General features: G+C 42.0%; 1 protein-coding gene across 5 annotated transcripts in view; it reads right to left on the bottom strand.

The window, feature by feature from the left end:
• Nucleotides 1–19,069, bottom strand: part of RPIA (ribose 5-phosphate isomerase A) — a 100,160-nt gene that overhangs the window by 53,432 nt on the left and 27,659 nt on the right. For 2 of the 5 annotated variants that reach the window (XM_026481031.4, XM_057309365.1), the window contains one exon: nt 14,697–15,638. The exons of the other annotated variants lie outside the window; for them this stretch is intronic. In XM_026481031.4, the coding sequence (XP_026336816.1) occupies nt 15,541–15,638 (98 nt within the window). In that variant the 3' untranslated portion in view covers nt 14,697–15,540. Of the gene's footprint in view, nt 1–14,696; nt 15,639–19,069 lie in introns of those variants that run through there. 5 annotated transcript variants of the gene reach the window in all.

Raw genomic sequence — 19,069 nt, 5'->3', positions numbered from 1 at the left:
GTGGGGGCCTCTCCTCCTAAGATTCCCAGTTCAACTACTACAGAGTTGTCCCCATACCGCCAAGGGGAAAAATAAGGCAAAGTCGGCGACAGGGAACGTTTAATACTCTGACTCACATGACGTCACCCACATCCCTCCGTGTGCTGATCAAGCAGGAGGAAGGGGAAGGAAGAGAAGGTCCAGTCCAGCCATAGGTTAGAGGCAGCAGAGTTAAAAAGCCCACACTCCCTACTCAGCATGTCCAAAAAAAAAAAAGAAAATCATTTGATTTGGAATCAAGTGACAAGAAAAGCAGAAAAAAATTAATCATAGTTTCTTGAGTATAATAAAACTACAAAGGAAAGATTATGGACTTCAGAGCTAAGCAGACATGACTTTGAAGCCACCTCTGCCACTAACTTGGTTGACTGGCCTCGAGACTAACACTATCAAAACGTCAGTCTCTTCATCTGTAATTGTCAGATAACAGAGCACCTCTTTGGAGGTCACTGTAAGGACCATGACAACATGAAAGCACCAGTAAGGGCTAAAGTAAAGGTAACTATTCTTGTTATTTTTATCAACCTATAAGCAAGCATTGCTTTAACTAATTTTTTAAAACCCTTCACTGCCAGTTCTTCATTTTGGAACATGAGCAATCAATCCTGTCCTTGGGGCCCCACTGATGACACAGAGGCCACTCTCTAGTACCCTCCTCTTCCCAAGAACCTGCCATTCAAGTGCCAAGGACTGTGAGTTTTAGTTTAAATCATGTCATCAGACTGCCTTGCTCTATCACTACCTGATGATTTAAAATCTGCGGTGTACAGTTACCAAAATCCACAAACCCTATTTCTTTAGCAAAAGATAAAATAAAAATACCCAGTGCAAGGCTACGGAAATGGCCGAAATTTGTTAAGTAACCTCAGAAAATCCCCTATTAGCTGCACCACTTAAGGAATGGGTTATTCTAATTACAATAAATTGCATAGATTTTAAAAGATTATGGCTAGAGTAGAATAAAACCAGTAGGTCCGGTTTCCCTTCTTCACCGATTTTCTTTCTTTAAAGAAGTCACTTCAGAACCTCACGAGTTACTAAAGTATGATAAAGGGGCAAACTGTTGGCAAATTAAGAATCTATTTCATAAAATATCAACTAAATTTCATTTTATGTATTCATACTTCTGCATCTACAAGAGCTTTATAAACTACAAAGGACTTTACAATTATAAGGGGCTCTGTAGTTATTATTTGCCTCCGATTCCTGACCTGGGGCATTTTTCCTTTTGTCTGCTCCCCTTTTGTAGAAGAGCAAGCATCTGATGCTTGCTACACAGTCTTTAAAAGAAGCAGTGCACTGGAGTCCCTCCTAAGCCATCACCTTGCTAACAATCTCGAGCATGTCACCAGGCCTCAGTCTTCCAGTCTGTAAGATGAGGGGCTTGCACTGAGTGACTGAGAAGGTCCCTTCCAGATCTAAAATGCTATGATTTCCACATGGCAGTATGAAGAATTTTTAAGATTCTTTCTTTGGATCTGATTTGCTATCCACAACGTGGAAATAGCCACTTTAATATGAAAAGACGCCTGGCAAAATTCATTTGAGAACACTGTTAAAGTTTTACCAGATGAAAAGGCATATGAAGACGTACTGCCCTAAGGATGATGACTGGCCAAAGAGAAATTAAGATCACACTCTGCCAGAGACTAGGCCCACAGTGCTGATTAACCTATGACTACGCTGACATATGGATCTTGTGCCAGGCTTCCACAGACCCGTAGGAGCTTACCACCTAAAACATGTGTTCACCCACACAGATGTGGCGAATACACCAACAGAATCCAAAAGCAAGATTAGAAGATTACCCAGATTATATAAACAATATAGTCAGAAGAAAGCATACATTAAATCTAGAAATCCCTAAGAATCCTGGTTTGAGTGTAAACACTGGACAAAATCACCAAGGCAACTGATCCAGTCTTCCCTTCTTCTGTGCTGTGGATGCTAATTGAGAGATTTCTAACCTCAAATAGTATGTTTTAAAATAGTCAAGTGGCTTGGGGGGCCTGGGTGGTTCAGTTGGTTGGGTGTCTGAGTTCGGCTCAGGTCATGATCTCAGGGTCTTGGGATCAAGCCCTGCATCAGGTTCCCCCCTCAGTTGGGAGTTGGCTTGTCTCTCTCCCTCTGCCTCTGCCTCTGCCCCTCCCCCTGCTTGCACGCACTCTCTCTTTCTCAAATAAATAATATAAATAAATAAAATAAAATAAAACAAAAGAGTCAAGTGGCCTCAAATGTAAATAAAACCTAGTAAAATGACACTGGATTTGAAAGCAGACTTATACTTGGTTCTGGTTCTGCTCCTATGTGATGCTGACTGAGTCATTTCTCCCATCTAAAATAAGTCTCTCCCACCCAAAATAAAATGGAGGATTAAAAACACCTGTTTATTGGTCACATAACGTTCAAGGAAACTCTTGGGAAGTGTACTGTATGCAACCTCTTGAACAACAACTCCCAGGGCTACGAGCAGAATTTCATTCCATGAAAAGCAACATGGTGCGTGCGTCTTTTTGCCCTCATCGCCAATGTGAAATGAATCTCTTTTTTTGTACATACGGTGGGCTCACAGGCCTGCTCCCCTTACTGACTCCATGGTGGGTAATTAGACTGGTGCAAACAATTTCCCTCAACTCCCTCGTTCTAGACAGACACCTGCAATCACAGTCAGAAACAGAAAGTCAAAGTTTCCACTTTACTATGCAGGGTTTGTGACAAAAACTTAACAGAATCAGGCTATCAAAGAGGAACTAATGCCAGACTTGAGGCCTGGAGCTAAGCGGGTTGTTTCTGTATTTCTCAATGAGATAATACTGTAGAATTCAGTACGTGAAGCTTCGTCATTCACAGTAAACATACATGTATGTATGTATGTATGTCCTCCCTCACCTTGAAACACTCTTTTCTGCTGGGTGGAGGGGAAGGATACAGAGCTGGGGAAAGAGACTGTAAAACAATCCTCCCATGGTTAAAAAATAACACTTGTGTAACCCTCAATTAGCACTGTAAATTGGTATAGCCTTTTTTTTTTTTTTAAGATTTTATTTATTTGTCAGAGAGAGAGAGAGCACAAGCAGGGGGAATGGCAGGCAGAGGGAGAGGGAGAAGCAGGCTCCCCGCTGAGCAAAGAGCCCAGTGTGGAACTCAATCCCAGGACCCTGGGATCATGACCTGAGCCGAAGGCAGCTACTTAACCGACTGAGCCACCCAGGCATCCCTGGTATAACCTTTTGAAGAGGAATTCAGTAATATGTATCAAAAGCCACAGAAATTGCACTCCCTTTAACTCAATAACTTTAAGTCTAAAAAGCAAACATTAGAAAAATCCTACATGCCCAACAATAGGAGAACTGGCCAAGGAAATAATGGAAAGCCAACTCAATGGACTAACTTACACTCATTTGAGAGGAGGCTTCTGAAGTCTGTGTGGCAACATGGAAAACTCAATAAGGCATTTGTCAAGCGAGATGTGGAATTCCACACACCTTACAATTAGCTTTATGTAAAAAACTATGTGCTTACGGACAAAGATGAGAGGAAACCACCAACAAAAATGCTAAGACTCCTGTATTAAAGTGCAAGATTTGAATTTTCTTCCTTTGAAATTTTTGCTAGAATATCATTTTTCCCATAAGTAATATTCAGGAACAGGAAAAGGGGGGGGACAACTTGCCAACAACTTGCTGCATGGTCAAAGTTAGAATTAAACCGTTGTCTTACTTCCAGATTCAGATTAAACCAGTCCCTCCCGAGTACCAGTTCTGTGCCAGGCCCTGGTCAGATCATCCCACAGCCGTGGAGACCCTCCTCTGGCATCCAAAGCAAAGTGCTGTTACTTAACCAGATGAACACAAAAAGTAACCATTTCCCAACGGTGTGAACTCATCTCAAAGGTAAAACTTTACCAGTTATAGCAAATACTTCTCAGAATCTTAAATTATCTTTTATCGCCAACTGACATGTGAACCATTGAAATACATTTCTTTTGCTGTTCTGGACTAAGGACTAGCTGTCTAAAAAATTCAAAGGGCACGTTTGGGGACAGATGCATGCTTTAATTAATCAAGGTGCTTTTCTCCAATTGCTCACATCCATTTGCCCGGTTCCATTTCTCAAAGTATTTAAAAGGGCAAGAATGACAGTAATAAAAATACTAAAGTGGATCAAAATATTTTACTGCCTTGATTACTGAAAGTTTTTCCATTTTATTTTTGGAGCGGTAAAATATGCACTTGGTAAAACCTTCAAATAATACAAGGAATAATCATGGGAAGTAATTCTCTCTACCACTCCATATCCCCTAGATTAAGAAATTCTTCATAAAGTATTTTAGCTCTAAAGTAGGTTTTTTAATAAAAATGGACTGAAACCAAAAGCTGGTATGTTAGAAAAGATACAAGCTAGACACGGAGGTACAAGTTGTACGAACTCTCCTTATAGAGAAAAAGAATTCTTGAATAACTTCTAAAACCAAAATTTGGAGGATTCATTTAAAATTATCCTTTCTATAATAAATAAATAAATAAATAAATAAATAAATAAATAAATAAATAAATAGATAGATAAATAAATAAAATTATCCTTACTATAAAATTCAGATTATAAAAGTACTGATTATTTTAATTCTAGAAAATCATACAGAAAAATAAGCTCTCAAATCCAGTCTTTTATTTGGATAAATATTTTGGATCATTTACTCTCTGGCATTATTTATACTCTGATATACACTCAGAATTAGACATGATCCAACAGGGTTCCTACGAAAAGGAAAACACAAAAAATATATTTTGCCCCATGAAATGAATTTATAATCACTGACTACTTGCCACATGGGTACAATTAAACACAAAATCCATAAGGTTACTTAGAAAAAGGATTCCTCTTTACTCCCCAAAACGTTTAAACATAAATATAAAACTCTCTACGCTCACATCTTATAAAATAGCGATCTACTTTAGAAACAAGAATGCACTGTTGTGACTTTTATTGTACGTGAATTGTAGCTCAATAAAAAATAAGAATGCATTAACTAAAACCCAAGAAAACTGTACTTAATAGAGAGGAGCTGATCTAAGGCATCAACCCAGAGAACACAAATTCTCGGCTCTCCAAAGTACCTTGAGAATTTCCAAGATCAACACTCGCAGACATTATCAGCCTGGGTTGATGCTTATTCAGAGAACCAATTTTTCACGCCTGAAATAATTTACGTTGATGAAAACATGCTCATTTTTCACAACTGAAATTACATCCATTACCCTCTCTTATCCTTCGTATCTGTGTTTTTCTTACACACTCTCTTTATGTACATTTCACCAAAGCAATCTTTTCCTTTATGAGGTTTTATCTCATTTCCCAAAACAGAAAAGCATAAAGGTATAAAGCATTCTGTACTTATCTGGGGGGGGAGGGCTGTCACATAAATAAAAGCATACACTCTCAGAAAGGGAGGGAGGGAGGGAGGGAGGGAAAGGACAAGCTATGCAGAATTACATGAAATTATTCCTCCACTTCACCGGACCTCTCTTGGATTTTCCAATACACCACACACACACACACACACACACACACACACACACACACACAGAGCAAATTGTGATGGGTACACAACCCAGAGCCCATCACAGCCCTGGGGGCGACTCAAGGACCCAGCTCTTACCCCAGAGTTTCTGTACGAGCAGCAGGTTGAAAGCACTCACTGTGGGGGCCCTAGTGGCAGAGAGCAGGACAGCTGCTCCTGGGGCTACAGGTACCTTCAATATCAGAGCCCCATGACATTTCTGCAGTGTCCACTACTCAAAGTCAAACTCATTCTCCCCTCAGAAAGCTTCCTCATTCCCTCGAATTATCTCCTAAAACCAGTGAAGGCCTGTATATAGACGTCCGGCAAAAACTATCAGCCTAAAAAAATCCTGAAGGAACTTCAGGCAGGCAGGAATTCCCAGCCCAGCTCAGCCTGCACCTTCAGCGGTGGGAAAGCTTTGTGGACCCCGGACAGCAGACAAAGAGAAGAGAACAGAAGTACCAAAGGGGGTGATACACATCTTAACTGCAAAAAAAATGTCCTGAATAATGCAGCTCTCATGACTCCTGACACTTTGCTGGTTAAGTGGCCCAAACCGATCTCTCAGAGTCGGTCACGTTAGGTAACACGGCTTGTAGAAACAGCAGAAACTGTACAATGTGGAGTCTTGCACTTATCAATTTGAGGTACTTGTTTAGGAAAAAGCCAAGATGGTTTCACAGAGCATTTACTTTTATATGACACTTAGGGCTGACAGCTCTACCCGGTGACCACTGGTTCCTCCGTGCAAGCATAATCAGTACTACAGTAAGGCTCAAGGTTCAGTGGACACACATGCCAAACACTCCAAAGGGATGTGGACGGACCTACGAGTTCTGGTGGTGGCTGGCTTTCTCAGAACTCCTCCCGAGAGCCTATCATGGGAAGAAGGGGCAGCTCTGAGATAGACTAGCAGAGGCAAACCTCTGGGGGCCCTGGCTAGCCAACAGGGCAATGGCCCCCTTAGGCTCCTGCTCTACAAAGGCCGTGGAAATCCCAGTTTGTCAGTCTCAGCCAGGGAAGCCTTGTTGCGCTGGACTGGAGCGCCCCCTGCTGGCCCCCGCCAAGGGAGCCCACCCAGCCCTGGGAAGGCCCCTGACAAAAGTCTGGAGCTTAATGAGAGGCCCCGTGTCTACAGTTCTGTTGTTTGTATCACATCCATACTTACATACTTTTATTTTCATAAAAATGTTACTTGGCATCTCCCCCCCCACACACACACTTGCCATTTTTTATTAATATGGTTTGGGGTCTTTAGAATATACAGAACATATGAAAATAAATCCTATATAATCCCATCAGCAAAAATAACTACTTTTAACAACATTCAATACGCACAATTTGTATCTAGTTGAGATCATGCTGTGTGGCAGAGTCATTGCCCATCTACCCTCTGATCCATTTCCTGCCATTGGCTCCATTACCAACTGGCTTCTGGATAGATCTGGCTAATGGGAGGCCCTGGTAAAAGACTGGGAAGTGAGAAGAAGGGATGAACCAAGATATTTGCCCCTCTCTGCTTTGAGGAGGAATTTTCGACCAGTGGCTGCATCTCCTTTCTGATTCTAGATTCCACCAGCTGCCCAACTTCTGGCAACGCCACCTTCTCCAGCCCTGGGAGTGAAGTGGCATTCTGCTGTTGCTCATTTCTGGGTTGCTTCAACATAATGATTGGCTTCTCTGCCTTTCGAATCACTGTGAAGCATTTCCTGTAATAAATTCCCTTCATTCAAAATACCTGGAGGAGTGGTTTGCTTTCTCAATTAGATCCTGACTGTTATACAGTCACATCAATAATTTTGGGTTAATTTATCACTCAATATTATCCTGTAAAAGTTCTGTATCTTTAGTTCTTTACAAACTGGTCTTAAAAGCTGCATAATATCTCATTACATCACACCGTGATGGACTTGCATCATGTTTCCAATGTCTGCTAAAATGTAACGTTGGTATGGAAATCCTTATGCACACATTTATATCTACATTTCTAAGTGTTTGCTTCGACTAGATTCTTGGAAAGGAATTAAAAGGAACGATTCATTTAAAGATTCTTGGTAAATATTGCCCAAAAAATCCCCAGGAAGAAAAGTTAGACCAGTTCACAACCCAGCCAGAGGTCTAAGAGAGTTTCTCTCACTATGCCCTTTGCAACTCTGATCACATTAATTTATTTGATAATTTGCTAGACAAAAAAAAAAAAAGGCATCTTTTTTCTGTTTTAATTTAGATGCGTATTGTTTTGTTAATGAGGTAGAACATTTTTCAGGTGTTTATTAATTGTGTGCATTTCCTCTTTTGTAAATTATCTTACTACATAGCTCTTAGTGATTCTCTTATTGGCTGGGGCATCAGTCAGTGTTCTTTGATGCTAACAACGGGAGTTGGCTCTAACTAAATTAAGCAGAAATGGGGTTTACTGAAAGCATTTATCATGCGGCTTCGAAATGGATGGGAAGGCTGGAAAATTAGGTTCAAAAAAGAGAAGCCAGGGAACCTGGTAGGCTGGAAATACGACCAAGAACCTATCCTAAAATAGTCTGAATAAATGCCAGTGTTGATGCCGCTCTCCTGAGTGTTGTTCTTGGCACTGCTGCCACCCACCACCGAATTCTAGCTGCTACCAGCAGAATGAACATTAAACTGTTCTTGTATCTTTGTCGTTCCCCGTCATTCCTTGCGAATTCTGCCTCAGTTCCTTCCCTCTTCGAGAAGAGGAATCTATTTCTCCACCTCTTTGAATCTGGGCTGGCATTTCGACTCGCTTTAGGCAATAAAAGTGAGACTGACGTCGTACAATTTCTGAGGAAGCCCTAAATGCCCCTTCCAGGAATCCAGCCACCATGCTGTGAGGAAGCCTAAGATGGGCCATGGAGAGTGAGAGGCCCGGGCATTCTCCAGACGTTTCAGCTTCAGTCAAACTGCCCCAGCTGAAGCCACATGCAACAGAGATGGGTCAACCCACCAAGCTCTAATCCACTTACAGGACTGTGTACAGATGAAAGATGATGGCTGTTTTAAGCGGCTGAGCCTTGTGGTGGTTTGTTATGCAGCAATAGATAACTGAGACGTTGTCTTTCCGTGCAAACCCTGGGCAGGAACAGCCAATTGGCAAAGCCCTGGTCCATGCCCCGGCTGCAAGGCAGCAGGGAGAATGGACATTTCCACTTCAGTAGAGGGCAGGGGGTGGGGAGATATGCCCACAGCAAGTTCCCACAGTGAGGTATTTTCCAAATAGAAATAGGGGGTTCTGGGGCGCCTGGATGGCACAGCGGTTAAGCATCTGCCTTCGGCTCAGGGTGTGATCCCGGCATTATGGGATCGAGCCCCACATCATGCTCCTCCGCTATGAGCCTGCTTCTTCCTCTCCCACTCCCCCTGCTTGTGTTACCTCTCTCACTGGCTGTCTCTATCTCTGTCGAATAAATAAATAAAATCTTTAAAATTAAAAAAAAAAAAGAAAAAAGAAATAGGGGGTTCAGATGATAGGGAAATTAAAAAAAAATCTGTTAAACTCAGTATCTGCCTTTTGTATCTGCTTTTTAGATACTGATGTTTCTCTACAGATGCTAATTGTGTCTCCTTCCCAAGAATTGTATTCCTCACTTCTATTTTATGTCTTATTGTATTTGTAGGATTCTTAAACAATGGATCACTTTAATGGAAACACTTTCAAGTTAACTGGATTTAGGAAGTTTCAAAGTTCCTGCCCTCACAGTAACTAGTGACACTGTCTAATGCCTGGGACAAAATACCCACAGGAGAGAATGTTTCCTGGCACTGGAAGCCTCTCTCCCAACTCAGACTTGCTGGACCCTGACACTGGAAAGAAAACATTCCATCAGCCTTAAAGAAAGTCTTCTAGTAAACTGGGAAGCCCCTCACAACCACTTCTATAGATTCATAACTAATACCCCGGTCCGGTCTCTTCCTCATCCATCCCACCTTCTTCCCTAAAGCCAGCAAGGACTCTGATCATGCCCCTCCACCTAAAAACCCCCACTGCAGGATTAAGGTCCAAGTCCTTAGCTAAGGTGAACATGGCCCATCAGTATGCGTCCCCTGCCTTTCATCTCTTCTCTCAACACCTCCCTGAAGGCAGCATTCCTGATGAGCCACACACGGCTCCTCCAAGGTGTCTGTACCACCAGGTCCTCACTAACCCTTGTCTTTGCACATTCTGTTCCCACTTCATAGGATGCTTCCTTCCATCTCACTCTTCCCCTGGCCACCACTCCTGGCTGTTTTGCTCTTCCTTCAAGATTCTGCAACTAGAACAACCACTGGGAAAGTCACTGAATTATATACAGTAAAAAACAAACAAACAAACAAAAACCAGAGGAATTAAAAAGGTATGCTAAAAAGTATCTATTTAAATCAAAAGAAGATAGTAAAGGAGGACCAAAACAACAAAAAGATAGAAGACAATGAAAACATGTGCCCGTACAGAAACATGTACATGATTCTTTGCCGCAGCATTTGCCATAAAAAGTAGAAACCACCCAAAAGTCCATCAACTGGTGAATGGATAAAAAAAATGTGGTCTAGCCATACAGCGGAATATCATTCAGCAATAAGGAACAACGAAGTGCTGATCCATGCTACAGCATGGACGAACCTTGAAAACATTATGCTAAATAAAAGCAGCAAGATACAAGATCATAGAGTGTAAGATTCCATTTATATGAAATGTCCAGAAGAGTGGGAATCGATAGAGACGGAAGTGAATTCATGATTGGGTGGGAGTGGCAGTGGGAGGTACTGGGCAGGGACATAGGGAGTGCCTGCTAATGGACACAGGGTTTCTCTTTGGGTCGATGAAAATGTTGTAGAACTGAATGTCATCATGGTTGCAGAACTCTGTGAATATACTAAACACCACTGACCTGTACACTTTAAGTGGGTACTTATAAATGTCTATCTCACTCAGGCTGAAAAAATTTTAACTTAAAAAAATTTTTTAAAGATTCAGCTAAATGACCACCTACAGTACCAGTCTTTCCCTGACTTCCCCAAACAGAACACACAAGAAATCAAAAGAGGCTTCAAAAAGCCAGAATAATGACAACACCAGAGTTGCCCTGAGGTCTAGAACTGTGCTCACCCATACTTAAGTCATTCACCAGTGTGGCCATGGAACACTTGAAAAGTGACTAGTCCAAAACGAGATGTGCTGAAGTAAAACACATACTGTAGTTTGAAGACTTAGTACAAAATGAAAGATATTGATTACATGTTAAAATAGTAATATTTTAGATATGTTGGGTTAAATAAAAGATTTTATTGAAATTAATGTCACCTGTTTCTTTGTACCTTTTTAGTGTGGCTACTGAATATTTAAAATTCCGTATGTGGCTCACGTTTCCATTGGGCAGTGCCATTCCTGACCATACCTACGCTACTACAGATGCCGGTTCCCTATGGGCTCTGACCTTGTGAACACCTGTCACAGATTCACCAAGAAACAGGGGACAGCACCACTGGCACAGACGAACATGGGCCAAGCGCAGCAAAAATCAGATCGGAGCTCTAGAAGCTTCAGAACTCATCGGTGACCGCAGACTGGTCCAACCCACCACTAAGAACAGCTTCTGAACTAAAACGAGGATGAGCACAACTTTCCTGTTTGAAACTCAGACTGGGATACACCTGAACCTGGGGTCTCCCTCAAACGTAGTTCTGTCTCCAGGGAGACAGTGAGCGGTCTTCTTGCCACTGGGCCAAAGCCAACAGAGACGCAGCGGGGCTCTCGTTTCCAAAGACAGAGCTGTGTCGTTTCCCACCCTGCTGCTGAGAGAGATGCTTCTCACTGATCCGACATAGGGAATGGGTTTCAAAGCTGAATTTATTTCGTTCATCAGTGCGTATAACGTGTTGTGCACAGAACACGGGGAATTGCCTTTCCGGGGAAGACCTCTCCCTCCCTTCTGGATTCCACCCCTCCCCACCACTGCCCACATTCACACACACTTCCACCTTCCCAAAGCACCATTACCGATGTTTACTTGCAGAGTCAACCTGGGCACATTTGAATGCTAGGCTATATTGGAGTGTTTTGCTGTCCTGTGACACATACTGGTTACTAAAAAAGCAAAGGCACTGAACCTATGTCAAAAACATCATCTGATTAGCGGGTTAGTGGAGAGTGAAGGCTGATGCAATCCTAAATAGGGCTGTCTCAGCTGCTAGGTGTGACAGGAAGCGGGCAAACTCAGGCATTTGAAAAGAGTTATGAGAAGTGGTTGTCACGGCACCAGTGAAGTCTGAGGACTGGAGCTATGTCATGGGTATCTGTGGCCTGACTCCTCTGTCCCAGTGTCCAGTACACAGCAAGTGCTCAATACTTGTTGACCAAAGACAGAAGAAGAGTTAATTATAGAATATGCAGGTCTCCCGGGCCCTGGGGTGAGCATATCCTGAGAAAGGAAGCGTAGCCCGGTACAAGCTACAGTCAGGCCTTGGTGTCGCTACAAGCCGGCCTGGTACCCACAGTGAGGCTGGGGTGTTCTCCTGTGGAACATCAACAATTTCACACAACTCCATCAGACATGGTCACTCTGTGATTGTGGTGAAGACAAAAACCAGACTCCATGATTACATATCAACAGTCAAAATGGGAACAGTGTCCAAATCACAAAAAGGACCAGACGTCCCCCTGTTCTGGCTGAGTGACTGCAGCTTCTTTACCAATCCCAGATTTAGCCTCACTCCATTCTTCTTACCTTCTTGGTAAAAATTTAAAATACCCGATCACAGAATTCTCCTGCTTCTAACCCAATCCAATCCGGAGCAGAGCCCTGCTTCCCTGAGCCTTCCTCCAAAGCACCAGACACAAGCCCAAACCCCTAAGCCCCTGACAGACGCCCACAGCCCCGCACGGCATGTGACTTCCCTCATTCAATGGATAAATAAAACCAACTCTGTTCAACTATGCATTCCTGAAGAGTCTTTAGCTAAGGGGAACTCATAGTCCTTAGCCATAAACACCCTTTCCCAGGCGAGCCATGCCTCAGGTTGCCACTGTGCCTACCTACATCCCCAGGCCCGGGAAAGAGAAAAGGAAACAAGCATGGGGGAGAAGTCAGTGGTGGAAGAGGATGACTCCTCCGAAGTGCACTTTCCCGTGGCTCACCTTAGGTTGGTGCAATGTTCTACTCTTTTCTGCCATTAAAGAAAGCTCATCCAAAGCCAGAAATTAATCTTATAGGATTACCTATGAGCGTACAGACAGACACACACACACCATTTCATTAACTTCAGTAATTTAACAAATTATTCATGGCTCAAATTGCAAACGATGGACACAAGAATTAAGGAATGCAAACTATCCAGAGTCCTACAACCCCCTTCAATTAGGAGTAAGGCCCTGAGCCAGTTAAGCCTGGCCTGCTTCCCAGTGTATGACCTGAACAAGTTACTTAAACTGAACTTGTTTCTCACTCTGCAAATTAAAAGAACACCATGAAGTGGCTGTAAGATGAGGGCAAAGGCCCAGAAGAGCACTGGCACAAGCTGAGTGATGACAGGTAAGAGGCTGTTGCCAGTTACCTGATAACCACTTTCCCACCCACTGGCCCCCCTCTTCGCCACTATGCTGACGACGCCTTCACATGACTGCTCCATCGCAGCATTCCTCTGTCAACCCGCCTGTCTCATCCACCACGGTGGAAGCATCTAGAGCACAAGAGGGGTGTTACTTGTCTCTGTCCCCTGCCTCCCACTAGTACCCACTAGGAATTGGCATGTGATGGGAACTCAGAAAAGGGCTGATAAATGAATAAAAACTTTATGACCTGTAGCTGAAACCAAAATTGATCTTATTCAAATACAAGTGATTTTCCCCCTTTGATGCCTCCCAGAAGCGTAACTGTTTAACTCAGTTATAACCTTTCCCAAAAGCCAGACCTGCAGCCTGCCTGTGCCCGATTCATCGTGGGCCTGCAAATTTTTTCCATCCAATTTATCACCTGCAAGATCACATTTAATAACAATTTTATTGAAGAACCTTCGATCAAAATTTACCTCTAGAACAAACTTCTGTGTGTGTGCCCCAAGCATAGCAGGGGTTTTGTTTTTTTCAAGAGAAGGAAAACCTCACATCAATGCTCACAGGGACTACATTCTGGCCACAGGTGCGAACGCCCCTGAAAGCCACTGAGAATGTCCATGTGACGTGGAGCGTGCAGGTGTTTTTCAGAAACCCAGTTTAGCTTTGTTGTTTATCTTTATCCTTGAACTTAACCCATGCCACGAGACCTTGAAAGGATTTCAAACATTAGTTCTATCAAGTTTTCTCGGCTAACATCTAGTGCTCATTTTGTGCAAAACTTATCTAGACCAGAAGAGGCTTGAAAACGAAACCGCTCCTAACAACAGGTTTCCTAACAAAGTGTGAGGCAACATTTTTAAAGAGCACTTCGAAGCGAAGAAAAAGAGAAAGAATCTGGCAAGGAAAAGAGAGCCTCCGTAAAGCCAGTTCTGGTAACTTTCATTCGGCCACCTGGATTAGCAGGGACTGAGATGCAGGCAGGCTCGGTAGTTACAATCCCAGGCTCCGACCCGAGGGCGCACTGAGGGCAAGGATGGTCCTGAGTCTCACGCAGGCCGGCACAGGGGAGATGAAGGCCCTCAGCATAAACACCTCGCCGGCTGGGCTCCTCCGTCCCATCCAGAACTACCACCGAGCTGATGGCGGCCTTCCGTCTCCCTGTCTCTGAGGCTTTCTGGACGGCGCACTGCCCACTGGGCACACGATCTGAAGATTAGTGGGGAGAATAACGAGGGAATATGAGGAAACTGCTTAATGCTCGCCAGCTTCTGGGACTAAGGGTCGGACTAATATAACACGTGGGGATAACTGGCGACTTTTGTTTAGCTATCTTCCATTAACAAAGAGAATAATCTCTTCTTTGACAAAAGTCTATGGAATAAAACTGATGTCAAGCCTGCCCCAAAATAAAGGAAATATTTACCTAGTCTTTGGCTCAAGATTTCTCAAGTAAATTCCACCCCTTATCAAAGATCCAGTGTAAACTGGTGTGCAAAATTGATCCCTATTTTACTGCAAAACTACTGCGAACAGTAAAGACAAAGAGTCGAAACGGCACCATACTGTTTTATTTCAACCCTCAAACAACATAAGGAAATGACAAGTTCTGACGATGAACCATGCAAGCAATAATAAAGGAACAGGGAAAATATTAACAACAAAAAGACAACTATTTAAAAGTATTTCACATTTCACAGCAGTGCTTTGGCAGTACTGGCAAGTATTTCTGGCCAATTGCTTCCCACGACAGTGGTCTGAAAGAACCCCTGGATCTTAGCAAAAGAACCCCACTTTCTCCCTGACAATTTACACTCTGAGTCACTATACACCACACTGCTCCACTCGCCAGACTTGTGTAAACCTCATCTTAAAACAGGTATCTAAGGATTGTGCGTGATTACAACAAAAACTAATGACAAAACAGTGTGGTAGGAAAGTAAACTCTAATATTTCCAGTAAGGCATCAGGGAATCACTGCTGGCTGGGCCCTTCATTTTACCAGTTTAAAGAAAAGTTTTGATTTACATTTCTCAGCAAACCCAATATTCAGAAGCTTAACCAGCAGAATCAAGTTAAAAGTTTAAAAGACAGTCCCTTTCCTTTTTTTTTTTTTTTTTTTTGGTAAATGTTTCATATAAAACATGAAATCAAGTTCTACTTTAATTAAAAAAAACTGAGTATTTTTAATAGTAAAAATATATATGTTTATATTTCTCTTTTTAAAAAGACATTAAATAACAATACTTCAGAAGACTGGAGTTAACCCCCCCAACCCCCACCCTGCCAGCTGCCCGTCTGGCACAGATACATTAAGGCAAAGGCTCCTGGAGAGGCATGTCCACCTCAGCTGTGGGCTGGGGGCTCAAGGTGAACACACTCCACTCCTGCCGGATCAACAGAAAGGCTTCTCCCTCATGTTCACAGAGCCGTCCTGCATCCCGAAGTAGACTCTCTCAGCCATGTTAATGAAAAGGCCTGTGTCCACCACGCCTGCAGGATGAAGGATGGAAAAGAGCATTAAGTTTCAGCTTCCCAAGGCAAGAAGGGAGTCAAGGATCAGACACAACTACTATGAGCAGCATCGGACAAATGACAGGTCTGAAGTCTTTCCTCTCTCAGAACAATGAAGAGATGCAGATTATTTTTTCTTCTTACAATCCCTTTCTCCCCTGCCATCTTGGTTTTCTACTATACCCAAATGTGCCAACTTTTTTCCTGCTTCAGGGCCTTTGCTCATGCTATTCTGCTTGCTGGACCAGTCATCGTGGAGCACTTCAAGGAGATGGTTCTTCTCTGTCCTTCAGGTATCAGATGACAAGTCTGGTATCTGAGGCCCTCCATAACTACTCTAAGTAACCCCCACTCCCCGTTATTTTCCTTTTGTCTTTAAATTGAAGTATAGTTGACATATAATGCTAGATTAAGTTTCTGGTATACAGTACAGTGATTCAACAGTTCTGTACATTACACGATGTTCACCCCGGTAAGTATAGTTTCCACCTGTGACCATATAAGTTATTACAATATTATTGACTAAATTTCTTATCCTGTACTTTTCATCTCTGTGATTTACTTATTCTATAACTGTAAGTTTAGACTTCTTAAATCCCTCCTTCACCTATTTTGCCTACAACCCCTGCCCCTCCCCTCTGGCAACCAACAGTCTGTTTCTGGTTTTTTTGTTCGTTCATTTGTCTTATTTTATAGATCCCACATGTAAGTGAAAGTATATGGTATTTGTCTGTGACTTACTTCACTTAGCATAATACCCTCTAGGACCATCCACATTGTTGAAAATGGCTTGATCTCATTCTTTTTTATGGCTGAGAAATATTCCATTGCACATATGTACCAAATCTTTATCCTCTCATCTGTCAACGGACACTTATGTTGCTCCCCATCTTGGCTATTGTAAATAATGCTCCAATAAACATGGGCGCATACATCTTTTCAAATTATTGTTTTCATTTCCTTTGGGTAAATACCCAGCAGTGGGATTACTGGATCATATAATAGTTTTTAATCTTTTGAGGAACCTCCATATGGTTTTCCATAGTAGTTACATCAATTTACATTCCTATCAACAGAGCATGAGGGTTCCCCCTTTTCTCCACATTCTCACCAACATTTGTTTTTTGGATTTTTTTTTTAACATTTGTTATTTCTTATCTTTTTGGTTCTAGCCATTCTGACAGGTATAAGGTGATATCTCTTTGCGGTTTTAATTTGCATTTCCCTGATGATTAGTGATGCTGAGCATCTTTTCATGTGATTGTTAGCCATCTTTACGTCTTCTTGGGAAAAAATGTCTACTGAGGTCCTCTGCCCAGTCTTTAATTAATTAGTTTTTTGTGTAGAGTTGTAAGAGTTCTTCAATATATTTTGGATTTTAACTCCTCATTGGATATAGCATTTGCAAATGTGTTCTCCCATTCAGTAGGCTGCCTTTTCATTTTGTTGATGATTTCCTTCACTGTGCAAAAGCTTTTCAGTTTGGTGTACTCCCAGTAGTTTATTTTTGCTTTTCTATCCCTTGTCTGGGGAGAAAGATCCAGAAAAAATGTTGCAAAAGCCAATGTCCAAGAAACTACTGCCTATTTTCTTTTAGGAGTTTCATGGCTTCAGGTCTAACATTTAACCCATTTTAAGTTTATTTTTGAGTGTAGTGTAAGAAAATGATCCAGTTTCATTCTTTTGCATGTAGCTAACCAGTTGTTCCAACATCATTTGTTGAAAAGACTGTCTTTTCCCCATTGTATATTCTTGCCTTCTTTGTCATAGGTTAGTTGACCACAGATGCAATGGATTTATTTCTAGACTTTCTATTCTGTTCCATTGACTAATGTGTCCATTTTTGTGACAGTACCATTCTGCTTTGATTATTATAGCTTTGTTGTAGATCTTGAAATCTGGGATTGTGATACCACCAACCTTGTTCTTCTTTCTTGAGATTGCTTTGGCTATTTACACACCTAATTATGCTCAATCACACTATCAGCCTTACAAGTTTTCCCCACAGAGCGTAAGATATTTGCAATGCATATATCCAACAAAAGACTCGCATCAAAATATATAAATAATTCTCCAAATCAGGAAGACAGACAACCTAGTAGAAAAATGGGCCAAAGACTTAAAGAGGTACTTTACAAAAGAGGCTATGTAAAATGGCCAATAAACATTAGAAATGGTGCTCCAACTAATTACTGAAAAGAGAACGCAAATGAAAACGACAAGATACCACTACACACTCACCAGAATGAAATCTGGTATATAATGAAATTTGACTAGAATGCAAAGACACTCCCACTCATAGACAACAGGAGTACACCGGCAAAACCACTCTGGAAAACATTTATTAGTACATCTTCCAAAGCTGAACATATTCATACCTAACAATCCAGCAATTCTACTCCTACGTATATATGCAACTGGTAGGCACACATATGGTTATCCAAAGACATGTATTCGAGAATGCTCATAGCAGCACTTTTCCTAAGAGCTAAAAACTGGTAACACCCAAATCCCATCAAGAGTAGAATAGCGTACAACATGGACGGCACTGGAGGAGATAATGCTTAGTGAAATAAGTCAAGCAGAGAAAGACAACTATCATATGATTTCTCTCATCTATGGAACATAAGAACTAGAATGATCAGTAGGGGAAGAAAGGGATAAAGAAAGGGGGGGTAATCAGAAGGGGGAATGAAACATGAGAGACTATGGACTATGAGAAACAAACTGAGGGCTACAGAGGGGAGGGGGGTGGGGGAATGGGATAGACCGGTGATGGGTAGTAAGGAGGGCACATATTGCATGGTGCACTGGGTGTTATACACAACTAATGAATCATCGAGCCTTACATCGAAAACCGGGGATGTACTGTATGGTGACTAACATAATATAATAAAAAATCATTATTAATAAAAAAAAAAAAAAAAAAAAAAAAAAGAGTAGAATAGCGTTACAAACATTTTTTTTCACACACATAAACAGAATACTATTCAGCAATGCGAATTAACTACAACTGTAAGCAACATTTACTGAAAATAGTTACATATATACACAATACCACAATGAGATAATACTGTTCAACTATCAGGAAAACAAGTTTGATGGATGAGTGTGTAGGGAAAATTGTTGGTAGAGAGGTAAATTGATGCAATCAATGGAGGGCAATTTAGCACCATCTAATAGCGGAAAAGGTGGAGGGAAAGAAGGAAGAGACTTTTCACCGATTACTCTTGTAATATTGAACAGTGTCAATCAAAAAGAATTTTAAGGGGCACCAGGGTGGCTCAGTCAGCAAAGCGTCTGCCTTCAGCTCAGGTCATGATCCCAGGGTCCTGGGATCGAGTCCCGCATCAGGCTCCCTGCTCAGCAGGGAGTCTGCTTCTCCCTCTAGCCCTCCCCCCTGCTCATGA

This window comes from Ursus arctos, unplaced genomic scaffold, assembly GCF_023065955.2.
Source record: "Ursus arctos isolate Adak ecotype North America unplaced genomic scaffold, UrsArc2.0 scaffold_8, whole genome shotgun sequence".
Taxonomy (NCBI): domain Eukaryota; kingdom Metazoa; phylum Chordata; class Mammalia; order Carnivora; family Ursidae; genus Ursus; species Ursus arctos.
Note: the sequence above shows the minus strand (reverse complement) of the source record. Positions and strands in the feature narration are given on the sequence as shown.